Source organism: Phytophthora infestans, genomic scaffold, assembly GCF_000142945.1.
Source record: "Phytophthora infestans T30-4 supercont1.90 genomic scaffold, whole genome shotgun sequence".
NCBI classification, from domain to species: Eukaryota; Oomycota; class Peronosporomycetes; order Peronosporales; family Peronosporaceae; genus Phytophthora; species Phytophthora infestans.
This window is the reverse complement of record NW_003303669.1, coordinates 355,832-371,178: the sequence shown is the minus strand read 5'-3', so window position 1 is coordinate 371,178 and position 15,347 is coordinate 355,832. Positions and strand designations below refer to the sequence as shown.

The following is a 15,347-nucleotide window of genomic DNA, read 5'->3' as shown; positions in this document are numbered from 1 at the left end:
CAACAACGCCAGATTTGGTGGGGCAACTTAATCAAAAGAGTGACTTATAAGTACAGAAGGTGCCGAAGGTGTTTTTTTTTTTCGTTTGCATAAATACAAGTACAGTACTGCACCCCGTTTTTGCGTCCTCGGAATTTTGATAAACCTCCGGATGTAATGATCCAAAATCTGAAACGAGCAGTGATTTGTCAGCTAAAATATAGTTTATTTGCAAATCCTATGTGGTCCACCCCTGCGAAAACGGGGTGCAGTACTGTACACGTTCACCAGACGCCGATTCGGGACCACCAGCAAATCGAGAATCCGTTGTGAATCGTTTCAACCTTGTCAATCTTTTGATTTAGCTAATCCAAGATAAACGTACCTCAAAGACAGCTGATTTCGGGATTGTGCTGTCGTGATCTATTTGCAACAGTCTTCGATTCAGTTCGCGCAAGGCAGCAAGCTGAACGACAATTACTCTGGCGCGATGGAGCCGCCCGCGCCTGCGTCCGCGGTGGAACTTCCAGCGCAGGGGCGTGACTTGCTGCTTGGAGCGCTCGCGAGCGGCACTGAAGAAGCCAGCGCGCTGACCAGCAACAGCAACGGTCACACTGCCAGCAACAACAATATGGATGACCTACTCATGGACTCGTCGACCACCTCGACGCCCGCCGCCATGACGCACGAGGTTCACTGGGAGGGATACGTACGCAAAAAAGGGGACTGGCTGCCGCGCTGGGAGGAACGGTATCTCATCCTGGACGGGGCCACACTCACATACTACAATTCCAAGGAGGAGGCTCGCAGTGCGCGCAACCTGCGCGGCCGCATGATCATCAATAAGGTTCGGCCTGAGAACTACGGCAAGGCGCATGGCTTCCTCATTGAGACGCAGGGCCACAAGCATTTCCACCTGTGCTGTACCACAGAGTTAGAGAAAGACATGTGGGTCGAGATGATGCAGGCGGCTATTGAGGAAGGAGTTCGCCATGCACACAGTCGACTTTCGATGGAAGGGATGGAGGCACTACAGTTGCAGACGTCCCCCACACAGGTGGATCTACGTGGCTTCTATTTCGCCTTCCGCCAGCTTCTCATCTCGCATTCGTCATCGCCGCAGTTTTTCCCCAAACTCTCGCGTGACGTCGTACTCACATCCAATTATGCGCCTACTGTGCCTTTTTGGGGCGAATATCACGGTCTTGACGGTGTATTGCACTTCTTCTCTATCCTGTACGAGACTGTGGAGATCACAGCCTTTTTCGTGACAGATATCGCTCAAGCCAAGGAAGGATGCACCGCCGTGGTAGCCGGACGAGAGACCATGAAGAATAGAGATAATGGACGTAAATTTACGCAGCAATGGCAGCACACAATCGAGTTTGCACCGGACGGACGCGTCAAGAGTCTCACCATCTCAGCAGACCCCATTGCTGCCTCAGCAGTGTTTGGATGCAGTGCGACGTCGAGTCTGTCGCTGCCCATGGCGGCAGTCGTGGGTAACGCAGTCCATGACAATCCAGCAGGGAGACTCCACGTCATCGTGTTTCGTGGGGAACAAATTTCAGACCAGGGATTCGTTGACGACGACGAGCAGACAGACGGATCTGAAGCTGACAATGATAAACGACCGTCGAACCGCCGTGTGTTCCTGGGACTGCGCTTGGTAACTGACGGTAAGACTAACGTGTATGCTCCAACGTCGTCAGCCAACTGCGTCACTCGAACACGCACATGCGACCCGGACGAAGCTCGGAATCCCAAATGGAACTCCAAGCACGAGATCCCATTTGCAGGATCATCACGTGGTAAGCCTTGCTTTATCCTGATCGAAGCGTGGGAAGTTGTGGACAGCGATGGCACAGGGAAGGCCTCGGAACGTGTGGTTGGGGTCGCCAAGGTCAATCTGGCGCCGTTCCTGGCACTGGCCAGTACGTCGCGAACAGTTCGGGAGAGTGTAATTCACTCGGATATCGCCCGTGGTGCCGTGCCGCAGTGGTACACTCTACTGTCCGCAAACGAGACAAAGTTTACGTGTGGACGAGTACAACTCAGTATCAGCTTCGAAGCCTCGATGGCTTCGTTCGCTGCGATGTCTCGTGCGACTGCATCGCGATCTGGCATCGACGAAAACTCTCCCAGTTTGGACCTGAATGCCCCAACGCCGTTGGTGCGTCCATTAGGGGCTGTGGTCCAATCAATGAGTCATCGTGTTGCGTTGGCTCGTGGTTGCTCTTTCCGCGATACGAAACGTGACAACCACCAATTTCGAGTAGGCAACACCAACTTTGATGTTCCGAAGCGGTACCAGATGATCAAGGCGGTGGGTCAAGGCGCGTATGGCTGTGTGATCGCTGCTAGCGACACGGAGACAGGTCAAGCTCTCGCCATTAAAAACATCCCAAACGCTTTTAACGATCTCATCGATGCCAAGCGAATTCTTCGAGAAATCCGTCTCATGCGTCACCTGAACCATCCGAACCTGGTGAATCTGCTTGATCTGCTTCGTCCTTCAACTCTACAAGAGTTTAACGATGTGTACATTGTGACGGATCTCATGGAGACGGATCTGCACCGTGTTATTCACTCGAACCAGTCGATTAGTGATGACCACGTGCAGTATTTCTTGTATCAAATGCTGGTGGCTATTAACTACGTCCACTCCGCTGAAGTTCTGCACCGTGACTTGAAGCCGTCCAACATTCTAGTTAATTCAGATTGCGATTTGAAGCTGTGTGACTTCGGTCTTGCTCGAGGGATCCAGGGAATGGACTCGGGTCTTACCGAGTACGTCGTGACGCGGTGGTATCGCGCTCCAGAATTGCTACTTTCGTCCAAGTACGACAAGCAGATGGATGTGTGGGCTATTGGATGCATTTTGGCAGAGATGCTGGGACGGCGGCCTCTATTTCCTGGTCACGATTATCTGCATCAGCTAAAGATTATTATGGACGTGGTGGGATCTCCGCTAGAAGACTCGCTGGACTTCATTACCAACCCCAAAGCAAAACGGTTTATCTTGCGCCAGCCTAAGAAGCCGAAGGTACCGCTCTCATCGGTGTATCCGCGTGCCAACCCACAGTGCCTCGATTTGCTGGAGAAGATGCTTGTGTTCGACCCGCGTAAGCGTATCACGATCCAAGAAGCTCTCGCTCACCCGTACTTGAGCCTGGTGCGTGATCGGACAGTGGAGAGGACATGCCCGACGCCCTTCGACTTCGCATTTGAAAATACAGACCTGACGAAGCAGAAGCTGCAGGAGCTGATCTTTGAGGATGTATGCGCCTTCCACCCGGATGCTCGCATCCCCGACCCGGATGTTTCAGCCTCTGCTGCTGTGAGCAGTGCCCCAAGTCGAGCACTTGGTCTTTCTAGAACTGATTCGCCTTCAACTTCGTCTACAGGAAGAACTAGTTTTTTAGCATCAGCCCCGGCTTCTGCACCACCTACTGTTGCTTTATCAAAGGCCGTGCCTGCCCCAGTTTCTCTCGTTGCCCCAGCCAATCTATCAGGGCAACAGGCCTCGATCGATAGCGCTAGGCGACCCCGACCATCTCCAGTTCGATTACTGCCTCCGAATGCGACTACTGTTCATGAATCCAGGGCTTCAGAAACGCCTCTAGATGAGGTGGTATCTTCCTCGACCTCGGAGCGATCATCAAACCCATCGGCTGTGTCAGCATCGTTGCCAAATTCCTTCCCACCGATGCCAACGGCATCGAAACAAGTTCCAGTATCGACGTTTGAGCACGAACGAAGTACTCAAGCAGACGTTGCTATCGAGATCATGCAGACGCCAGCACACACCACCAAGGTAGCGGCAGAAGAAGCGGCGGTCGAGGTGTCTCTCGACGGCATCGGAAGCAGTCCCATTCACAATGTATCAGTAGCAGAAGCTGCAGTCAACGAGAGTGGCGCCACCGACCAAGATGCGCCCAACAGCACAAGCGTAAGTAGCAGCGGCAGCGATGGCGAGGGTGAGAATGAGAATGAGCTCGCAGATGCACGCGAGTTGGAGGGAGAAATTGACCTGTCGAAGAAGGAAGTGCTACAGCAGCCCAAATCTCTCCTCACGCCATCGTCGGTGGTGTGAAAGACCGAGTCATAGGAAGGGTGAAACCTCCGTGGTCGCAGCAAGACCCTTTTTTACATTCTGGGATGTGAGCATCAAGAACACGGATACGCGCAGCACTACAGGTCGTTTCACCACGCGCGCCGTTTGTGTTCGCCCGGTTCTCGGGCACGCGAATGTGTGGAAGAAAGCAGAGAAAGCGCTCGCTCTAAGGAGCCTCGACAGAATAAATTGAACTGAAGCTTGTGCGACGTAGTCTCCATTCCATATGATATTATTTAGGTGTTTTATAGTGGGATAGGTCGCGGTAACTGAAGCCGGTAGCTGAAGGCAGTAGCTGAAGCGGTACGTCCGTGGTGTCAACAAGTATTTCCTGAGTTCTTGTGAGCATCGATGTACTTAAAATCAGCACCGTGCGCACATTCTGGAAATTTAGTTGCAGCGTTCCGTATTCGGTCGAATTGTTTTCGACCTGAGGGACGAATGCTTTGGTTCACTGCAGTAGTAGTTGCCAAGGTTCACCGAAAAACACATCCTGAGAAGAGGTAAGGAAGCTACGCTCAACCAAATGCTAAATTGAGACAGCAAGCCACCCAATTGCATGTCGTTTTCTTGGCATCGACACTCCTTTCCAAACTCGTGGCTGTCGTGCCCATAGACCAAGCACGCAGTCCTAGAAAAGCGGTTGCAACCGTCTCGTGCTTGCCGTTATTGTTGGTTGCGTAGCCTCTGAAGCGCGTTCTAGCTTGGCGTACTCTCCGATGAGAAACCGAGCGTTTTCCTGCGCTTCGTTTAGCATACCAGCATCCATGAACTCAGTGTAGTGATGCACGTGCGCCTTGCGGCTGTAAAGTTTGTGGAAACGCGTATTCAATCGCTCAAATGTTTCTCGAATGCAGCAGTTGTTCGATAGGCACAGCAGCGATAATCTCTGGCCTACAGGTGGCACCGAGCATACCCCCACCTTGAAGCCTTCCTGGTTCCAGTGAATCATACGCACCTCAGAATGCAAACGCTGGATATTCGAATTGATGTCCGATACTTCCACGTTTCCTCGCATCAACAGACCACACGCCAAGTACACACTCGCTCGTGGGTTAGCCCGAATTAATTGATGGTCCCTGTCGTAAACATACAACAGCAGTGAGTCTTGCGTTCGCAGCACCACAGTCGAGTCGGGACTTACTTTTGAAATGCTTCGGTAAACATTTGATTCAGTCGCCGAGGTTGCTGTCTGGGGTCGGAAGTGGCAAATACGGGGCTCATACTCGACAGAAGGAAGTGAAGCTTGGGGAACGGCACTAAATTGGTCGTTATCTCGTTCAGATCCACGTTCAACGAGCCTTCGAACCGCATCGAGCTCGTCAGATTGGTCAAAAGACGCGCAACAGTATTGTTCATTTCCCCAAACACGTGCGTCTTCTTCTGCGCACTAGAGCGTGCAGTCACGCCCTTCCTCTTGTTCTGCTTTGTACTTGTTGTCGACGGTCTTTTGCCACGTTTATAGAGATATTCAAGTTCGCTTAAGTCCACACAACCGGTTAGACATGACCCATCCACCAGTCGCGTGAATTGTTTTTCATCCGTCGAAAAAGTCCCAGTGGACAACGCTCCTCGGTCGATCTTCGCGCACAGATCCATCAGCGCCTCGTTCTCAATAGGCAGCACACAATCTGCGTGTTCCGTTAGCTCTCTCAACGCGAGCATGCTGTTGTATGGGGATGTAACGATGTCGTCATCTTCGGACGGGAAGACGACGGTCGCGAACCGGTACACGTCCGGGTATTGGTCTTCCAGCAGCCCCAAGATGAAGGTACCAAGTCCGGAACCTGTGCCTCCACCCATTGAGTGCATGACGAAGAACGACTGGAGAGAATCGCAGAGCTCTGCAGCGCGATGCAGTTTGTCTTCTAGTTGTTCCCTGTATTTGGGGCCATAAAGACAATGGCCGTGCGCCCAATTGTTACCCGAGCCGGACACATCTGTGAGAAGCTGCTGCTGGTCGAAAAGCTCACCCAGAGGTCCAGCTATGGTCTCGGTCACGGGCCCCTGCTCCATGTCCACGAGAATAGCACGGGCCTTAAGTGATTTGATGGGCGATTGACCGTCGATAAAAGGCAGATCGACGGGCGGCCAGAAGCGGCTGTCTACGTTACGGAAGAAGGTGCTCATGCTCTCGTCGAACTCGGCCCGCTTGCAGTTCTGTGCGTGCTCCTCGAGGGCCAACTGCCAGAACTGCCGGCCGATCTGGTTGCCGCATTGGCCCACCTGCAGCGTAATGAGCTCACGCGGCATTCGCTCCGATTCGTAAATTAATGAATTCCTCCGCTTTTTACTGACAGTCATGTTTGGCTGAATTTTCATACGAAAATTGTGTTTACAGCAATCTCTCTCACTTCCGGTACCGTGGTCCGACCCTATCTTACGATTGGAAATATTGTTTAAGAAATTTCTATTTCCCGCTCCCCAACCGTCCGTCCGTCTGTCAATAAGTCCGTCCGGTTCCTTTCTTGCTGCTTTTTCCTGCCTTTTCGCATGGCTACACCCGGCCTGTCTTATACAGTTTTCTCCCATCCTACCGACCGCGCCTATCTTTCTGACTCGACTTTACTATGCCTAAATTACAAATATGGCCAAAAAGCGTGACACAATTAACTCGCGCCCTGATTGGGCAATACCTGCCGACCTGCGACACTGACTGGATCTGTAGCCGCCTCTCGCCATCGCGATTGGACGTAAGGTAAACATTTCTGCCGAGAACGAAACGCACCGATTGGATGCAAACAACCAGGTGAGTTGCGTTAACGAGTACGTATTTACATTTAGCCACGCAAAACCTATCCTATGTACATCAAATCGGGCATGCTGGCCAGTGCTTTTTGTAGGGACTTTCCGAATGTTTTTTTTTTACTTCACCTGGCACTCACCACTGTCACGGTGCAATGAAGGTGCGCGGCTGCACGGTCATCGTGCTATCTGCTCCCGTGCACCACATTTGACGAATGCATGCGCGCACGGTACATAATGTTTTAGTCACTTTTATTGCATGTAAAGTATGTATTTGTTTGAAAAATTGATATAAAAATATTATTATAGCAAAGCCAAAATATTAATATTAAAAATATTTTAATATCTTGCTTACTAATAAATACCAGCCTTACATTACCGTGCTATTGGCTAATATTTGGACGCAAGTAATTGGTTAAAACAATATATGTTGCTAACTTACTCACAGTTTGCAAAATGATGGGCCCTACGTGCAAGCAATGCGAGGCGGAGATTTACCCGCTTCTGCTGAACCCACAGCGGTCTACGACAGATGCCTGGACGAGCTGCGTCTGCTGCGGGAAGCTGCAGTACGGCTACGCGCTCCGTACAAACAGCGGGCGGGACATCGTGCGGCGCTGTGTTGCCTGCAAGAACTGCCCAAAAGCGGTTGAGTTCTGGGAGGAAAAGCCCCCACCATCTGAGTCGGCCGAAGTGCACCGCAAGGAAAGCCTGGCGAACGTCAAGAAGGCGATGGGTCCTGACGGAAGAAGAAGCGCAGCCGCCTTCGCAAGTTGACCGCCCGAAGCGCCAAGTACATTGAGCAAAAGAAGCAGCAGAAGAGCAAGTAACTGGTAAATATACCCCCATTTTCCCACCTATTTTGGTATTTAATATACCGGACCACAGTGCAAGGTTTGGAGCCGCACATACGGTACAACTGACTATGACGCTGCCAAGCGTGTTGACGCACCTTAAGAGCGTAGCGCGTTTCATATAATAAGTAGCACATGGTATCTACTGTATACCCTTGCATCTGGCCATCCCTATCTGCATACGCGTTACCGTAGATGAAAAGTACACTCGCTCACTTCGCACGCGGAAACCCATGCTATCTGTTCGACCAACGCTCACAGCTTATATTCCACTAATGTGCGCTCACGAAAGTAAGCTTCAGTATTGAGTTAGCACTTCACGCGACGAATACGTTGCTGGCTACGTAGACGCGAGCACGTGTGCGGTAATGCAGATCATACAAGTGGATATGACAAGTCGATGTGTCTGTACGCAGTACCGTACTTTAGTGTCCTGTTCAAATTGGTCGAGATCAGAGCTGGAGATGGATATAGGTGTACCCGCCGCGCGCGTATATATCTGCTAGCAGACGCGCGGTCCGCTTGCCTATATCGCTGCGGTATGGCCCGATCCCAGTTAGTGACCGGCCTGGTCATATAGACTGATACATTAAAGGCGTAAGCACAGTAAGCCAGCACCATAACGCAAAGGTACCAAGAAAGCCACAGTGACCCCATGCGCTTTGGCTACCGCGAGAGCGTGGCTCTGGCGAGCTTACGAAATAAGTTATGCGTGGACACATCAAATAACACCGAGCTGATAAGTAGTAACGAGAGTACAGCATCTAACGTACACGAGCTACTATTCGATTCAAATCTAAACACGACTCTAATATGATAATCTGCCTATATCGATATGGTTTCGCATGTTCATCATACATATCAGAGCATGCTACTCGGAAAGGATCTACGCCTCTTGGTCAGTCAGTAGCTATGCAAATAAGTTAGTAAGTGCGTCAGCTAGGCAAGTAAGATTAATGCATGGGAAAGATAGTGGAAAGACCCTTCCGTAATATCGTTAAGAGCTCAGCGGAACATTTTAAAGACATAATATTGGTGTTTGTGGCGACCATCGGCAAAACCTTCCTGTCCCAAAATATACTTCGCGCGAGGAGCTGACCAAACCTTGCTCTAATAGACCGTTGCAATCAATGATACGGTGTCGACTGCTTCACAGCGATGACGTGACGGATTGTAATATGTTTGTGTACGCGTATTTATTCCAGCTAAACTGGATTCCTCACCGAACTATGTCAATTTGGGTCATCATTGATACTGACACGTCTTCTGAACAGCATATATAAACCTGACAGCTACACGCGCCTCCGATTCGTGTCATTTTGGGAGCAATGCGTTCAAACGAGATTATAGACAAAACCTTCCCGGGTAAGATGGTGCTCATCTTGCAGATCACGTTAAACCCTGGTCATGTCTACCATAACATCTTACCCCTCTAGTGGAGTGTGGTCTGCGTCCGTCATTCCGTCCGTAACGGGCTAGGGCTAATAAGACTCACGCTAATACGCGCGTTCTACTGGCTGCCGAGCGCAGCGAAGGCGGCGTCGATTGGCTAGAATCGAATTATGTGGTGCACACACTGTATGTGGTCAACACATCGTACTTAAAATGTACCGCTCAAATTATATTTTGCTTTCATTTTCAGCTGCGGTATGCAAGGCCACGCGAAGGGCGCTGCCTGTGTACGCGTTAGTTAGCTGAATTAAAAGGCGCCGATGAGCACACACGTTCTCTATCGTCGTAGGTGCTGTTGATAAGATTTGTAGGCTTCGGTGACTCATACTTCGGCCTCAATCAAAACATTAGTACTTATTGGTTTAAATATGATTTGATCTGCTTCGTAGTAGGTTTGTAATAATTTAACTTACAGTACTGTTTTGCGTAGTACTATTCTTAAGACATTTCATATTTTTGCTTGCAGTTATTTGTAGTAGTAGTCCACATAATTATTATGTTAACGTTTATAATAAATCACACCTCTACTACTACTATTAATAATTGATACTTTAGGATGTGAAAACTTTAAAATATGACTATTATGACTTCCCACCCGACACCCCCCTGCACCCCACACTGCCCCCGGGAAAAGTATCATCTTCCTCTGTATTTGCACACGACCTTAAGATATTGTGTGATCTTTCCAACAATATATGTTGTGTACATCAAACAAAATCGGAACAGCGTTTGTGATCAAGTTTGCGCGGAGGCACGCGACTCAGCAAGAACACGAAAAACGATGGGATAGAAGAGCAACACGAAGCACGGAACGTCATGGACGATGATAGAAGATTTAGCCGATGCAAACCACGAAGTGTTTTACGTAGCGTGAAAGATGGAAGTGCACGCAGCCATGGAAAGAACAGAAGAACGAGAATATGACGGGAGCGTACGGGCCACGGAAGGGAACTTAATACATAGACACCCCAGCATGCTGAAATGCACGGCTACGGAGGAGCACGCAACTTCGAAGCCACTGTAGAGTACGTAGCGGTAAGAGTGCACGGACAGTAATTCTCCCATAGCACCACGGTACAACACGGAGCACAGTCGACCGACCAAACGTGAAAACGCGATGTACCATAAACGGAAGATCATCCGAGCATTGGAGCCCGATATTAGGGTAGAATCGGAGCTCACCGAGTCCGACAGCACGACACTACGGTAGCTAACGATCTCACGGACGACAGACCAACCGCAACATCGCAAGCTAACACGATAGCATGGACTGTGCCACTAAGCCATAGGGGAGCACAGCCACAGGAGCTATAGACGGGAGATCTTTGAGCTACGGAGCACGATACCAGCGTAGAAGCTGAGCTCCCCGAGCCACGGAGGACAGTAGCACATTAAAACTCGATTGCACGGACGGCAGACCAGCCACGAAAATCACGGGGGTGCTTGGGGTGACCACGATTGCACACCGTGGAGCACGAAGCCCATGTAGAGCACGATAACACGGGCAACGCAGATGCACTACGCGAGCACAATACCATAAATACCATTACCACACCGCGATTGCTCCATAGCGTCGTAACGCGGTCGATGGAATCTTACCAGGAGAGCGCGATACACGGGCGACGGAACAACACGACTACGTGGAGGCACCAAACCACGGATTAGGACCCTTCAGGTAGAGTACTTGGATGGGAAACCAACGACCACAAAAGACTATGAACCACGAAACCAGTGCAGCCCCCGTAAACGTTTGAGATCAGGAAATAGTTAGCATCCACGAAAGAGGGTCATACTACTGAAGAGCATGAGCCCAAGAGAGAGGGTCCATAATTACCAAGCATCATGGACCACGGGTGAGCAGGAAACCACGATGCCGGGAAGATCACATAAGATCGCAGGCCATTGAAGAACATGACTACAACCTGTAGTACGGATAACCGAAATGTACCAAATCACGATATTGTACGGGTCCACATGATACTACGGAAAGGCAAGTGGTTAAATACACGATGCCAAGATCTACGGGGTGAACCACGCTCTCAAAACACGCGACACCAAGAAGCACTTAAATTTGCGGCCACCTCATCTCCAACAAACCATGCCACTCCGCCGCGTAGCGGCGGCGAACGGCTAGTGTGAGCAATAAGGATACTGTGTGCGGTGCTGTTTTGGAATGTAATATACGTAGATCACAGTATACATTGACGATATGCTGCTTTGCTTTGAGTAGAAACTCTAAGCGCAGCGGAGGTGGTCGGCCCTCTCTATACCAACCGACCATGCCCTAGCGTCCGCGGAGCGGGCGTTCAGAGCGCTAGTTTCCCGCTCCCTAACCTTCTAGCCTGTCCGTCCGTCTGTCAATAAGTCCGTCCGGTTCCTTTCTTGCTGCTTTTTCCTGCCTTTTCGCATGGCTACACCCGGCCTGTCTTATACAGTTTTCTCCCATCCTACCGACCGCGCCTATCTTTCTGACTCGACTTTACTATGCCTAAATTACAAATATGGCCAAAAAGCGTGACACAATTAACTCGCGCCCTGATTGGGCAATACCTGCCGACCTGCGACACTGACTGGATCTGTAGCACGATCAGACCGCCTCTCGCCATCGCGATTGGACGTAAGGTAAACATTTCTGCCGAGAACGAAACGCACCGATTGGATGCAAACAACCAGGTGAGTTGCGTTAACGAGTACGTATTTACATTTAGCTACTCAAAACCTATCCTATGTACATTAAATCGGGCATGCTGGCCAGTGCTTTTTGTAGGGACTTTCCGAATGTTTTTTTTTACTTCACCTGGCACTCACCACTGTCACGGTGCAATGAAGGTGCGCGGCTGCACGGTCATCGCGCTATCTGCTCCCGTGCACCACATTTGACGAATGCATGCGCGCACGGTACATAATGTTTTAGTCACTTTTATTGCATGTAAAGTATGTATTTGTTTGAAAAATTGATAAAAAAATATTATTATAGCAAAGCCAAAATATTAATATTAAAAACATTTTAATATGTTGCTTACTAATAAATACCAGCCTTACATTACCGTGCTATTGGCTAATATTTGGACGCAAGTAATTGGTTAAAACAATATATGTTGCTAACTTACTCACCGTTCGCAAAATGGTGGGCCGAGTGAAGATTGACCCGCTTCTGCTGAGCCCGCAGCGGTCTACGACGGACCCCCGAGCGCGCTGCGTCTGCTGCTGGAAGCTGCAGCACGGCTACGCGTTCCGTACAAACAGCGGGCGGGACATCGTGCGGCGCTGTATTGCCTGCGAGAACGGCCCAAAAGCGGTTGAGTTCTGGGAGGAAAAGCCCCCACCACCTGATTCGGCCGAAGTGCGCCGCAAGGAAAGCCTGGCGAACGTCAAGAAGGCGATGGGTCCTGACGGAAGAAGAAGCGCAGCCGCCTTCGCAAGTTGACCGCCCGAAGCGCCAAGTACATTGAGCAAAAGAAGCAGCAGAAGAGCAAGTAACTGGTAAATATACCCCCATTTTCCCACCTATTTTGGTATTTAATATACCGGACCACAGTGCGAGGTTTGGAGCCGCACATACGGTACAACTGACTATGACGCTGCCAAGCATGTTGACGCACCTTAAGAGCGTAGCGCGTTTCATATAATAAGTAGCACATGGTATCTACTGTATACCCTTGAATCTGGCCATCCCTATCTGCATACGCGTTACCGTAGATGAAAAGTACACTCGCTCACTTCGCACGCGGAAACCCATGCTATCTGTTCGACCAACGCTCACAGCTTATATTCCACTAATGTGCGCTCACGAAAGTAAGCTTCAGTATTGAGTTAGCACTTCACGCGACGAATACGTTGCTGTCTACGTAGACGCGAGCACGTGTGCGGTAATGCAGATCATACAAGTGGATATGACAAGTCGATGTGTCTGTACGCAGTACCGTACTTTAGTGTCCTGTTCAAATTGTCGAGATCAGAGCTGGAGATGGATATAGGTGTACCCGCCGCGCGCGTATATATCTGCTAGCAGACGCGCGGTCCGCTTGCCTATATCGCTGCGGTATGGCCCGATCCCAGTTAGTGACCGGCCTGGTCATATAGACTGATACATTAAAGGCGTAAGCACAGTAAGCCAGCACCATAACGCAAAGGTACCAAGAAAGCCACAGTGACCCCATGCGCTTTGGCTACCGCGAGAGCGTGGCTCTGGCGAGCTTACGAAATAAGTTATGCGTGGACACATCAAATAACACCGAGCTGATAAGTAGTAACGAGAGTACAGCATCTAACGTACACGAGCTACTATTCGATTCAAATCTAAACACGACTCTAATATGATAATCTGCCTATATCGATATGGTTTCGCATGTTCGTCATACATATCAGAGCATGCTACTCGGAAAGGATCTACGCCTCTTGGTCAGTCAGTAGCTATGCAAAGAAGTTAGTAAGTGCGTCAGCTAGGCAAGTAAGATCAATGCATGGGAAAGATAGTGGAAAGACCCTTCCGTAATATCGTTAAGAGCTCAGCGGAACATTTTAAAGACATAATATTGGTGTTTGTGGCGACCATCGGCAAAACCTTCCTGTCCCAAAATATACTCCGCGCGAGGAGCTGACCAAACCTTGCTCTAATAGACCGTTGCAATCAATGATACGGTGTCGACTGCTTCACAGCGATGACGTGACGGATTGTAATATGTTTGTGTACGCGTATTTATTCCAGCTAAACTGGGATTCCTCACCGAACCATGTCAATTTGGGTCATCATTGATACTGACACGTCTTCTGAACAGCATATATAAACCTGACAACTACACGCGCCTCCGATTCGTGTCATTTTGGGAGCAATGCGTTCAAACGAGATTATAGACAAAACCTTCCCGGGTAAGATGGTGCTCATCTTGCAGATCACGTTAAACCCTGGTCATGTCTACCATAATATGTGAGCACTCAGGATACTGTGTGCGGTGCTGTTTTGGAACGTAATATACGTAGATCACAGTATACATTGACTATATGCTGCTTTGCTTTGAGTAGAAACGCTAAGCGCAGCGGAGGTGGTCGGCCCTCTCTATACCAACCGACCATGCCCTAGCGTCCGCGGAGCGGGCGTTCAGAGCGCTAGTTTCCCGCTCCCTAACCTTCTAGCCTGTCCGTCCGTCTGTCAATAAGTCCGTCCGGTTCCTTTCTTGCTGCTTTTTCCTGCCTTTTCGCATGGCTACACCCGGCCTGTCTTATACAGTTTTCTCCCATCCTACCGACCGCGCCTATCTTTCTGACTCGACTTTACTATGCCTAAATTACAAATATGGCCAAAAAGCGTGACACAATTAACTCGCGCCCTGATTGGGCAATACCTGCCGACCTGCGACACTGACTGGATCTGTCGCACGATCAGACCGTCTCTCTCCCTCGCGATTGGACGTAAGGTAAACATTTCTGCCGAGCACGAAACGCATCGATTGGATGCAAACAACCAGGTGAGTTGCGTTAACGATTACGTATTTACATTTAGCTACTCAAAACCTATCCTATGTACATCAAATCGGGCATGCTGGCCAGTGCTTTTTGTAGGGACTTTCCGAATGTTTTTTTTTTACTTCACCTGGCACTCACCACTGTCACGGTGCAATGAAGGTGCGCGGCTGCACGGTCATCGCGCCATCTGCTCCCGTGCACCACATTTGACGAATGCATGCGCGCACGGTACATAATGTTTTAGTCACTTTTATTGCATGTAAAGTATGTATTTGTTTGAAAAATTGATAAAAAAATATTATTATAGCAAAGCCAAAATATTAATATTAAAAACATTTTAATATGTTGCTTACTAATAAATACCAGCCTTACATTACCGTGCTATTGGCTAATATTTGGACGCAAGTAATTGGTTAAAACAATATATGTTGCTAACTTACTTACCGTTTGCAAAATGGTGGGCCGAGTGAAGATTGACCCGCTTCTGCTGAGCCCGCAGCGGTCTACGACGGACCCCCGAGCGCGCTGCGTCTGCTGCTGGAAGCTGCAGTACGGCTACGCGTTCCGTACAAACAGCGGGCGGGACATCGTGCGGCGCTGTATTGCCTGCGAGAACGGCCTAAAAGCGGTTGAGTTCTGGGAGGAAAAGCCCCCACCACCTGATTCGGCCGAAGTGCGCCGCAAGGAAAGCCTGGCGAACGTCAAGAAGGCGATGGGTCCTGACGGAAGAAGAAGCG

At 49.8% G+C, this 15,347-nt stretch overlaps 2 protein-coding genes across 2 annotated transcripts; one reads left to right on the top strand and one right to left on the bottom strand.

Annotated features, from left to right (window-relative positions):
* Positions 1-469: 469 nt before the first annotated feature.
* PITG_19213 (mitogen-activated protein kinase, putative) lies at positions 470-4,075 on the top strand (the record flags this gene model as incomplete). The annotated part of the gene is made up of 1 exon (XM_002997037.1): positions 470-4,075. The coding sequence occupies one exon, from the start codon at positions 470-472 to the stop codon at positions 4,073-4,075; it is 3,606 nt and encodes a 1,201-aa protein (XP_002997083.1).
* Positions 4,076-4,727: 652 nt separating this feature from the next.
* PITG_19212 (tubulin/FtsZ family protein, putative) lies at positions 4,728-6,371 on the bottom strand (the record flags this gene model as incomplete). The annotated part of the gene is made up of 2 exons (XM_002997036.1): positions 4,728-5,175; positions 5,241-6,371. 2 exons carry the CDS (start codon positions 6,347-6,349, stop codon positions 4,728-4,730), a joined length of 1,557 nt encoding a protein of 518 aa, XP_002997082.1.
* Between the last annotated feature and the right edge of the window lie 8,976 nt (positions 6,372-15,347).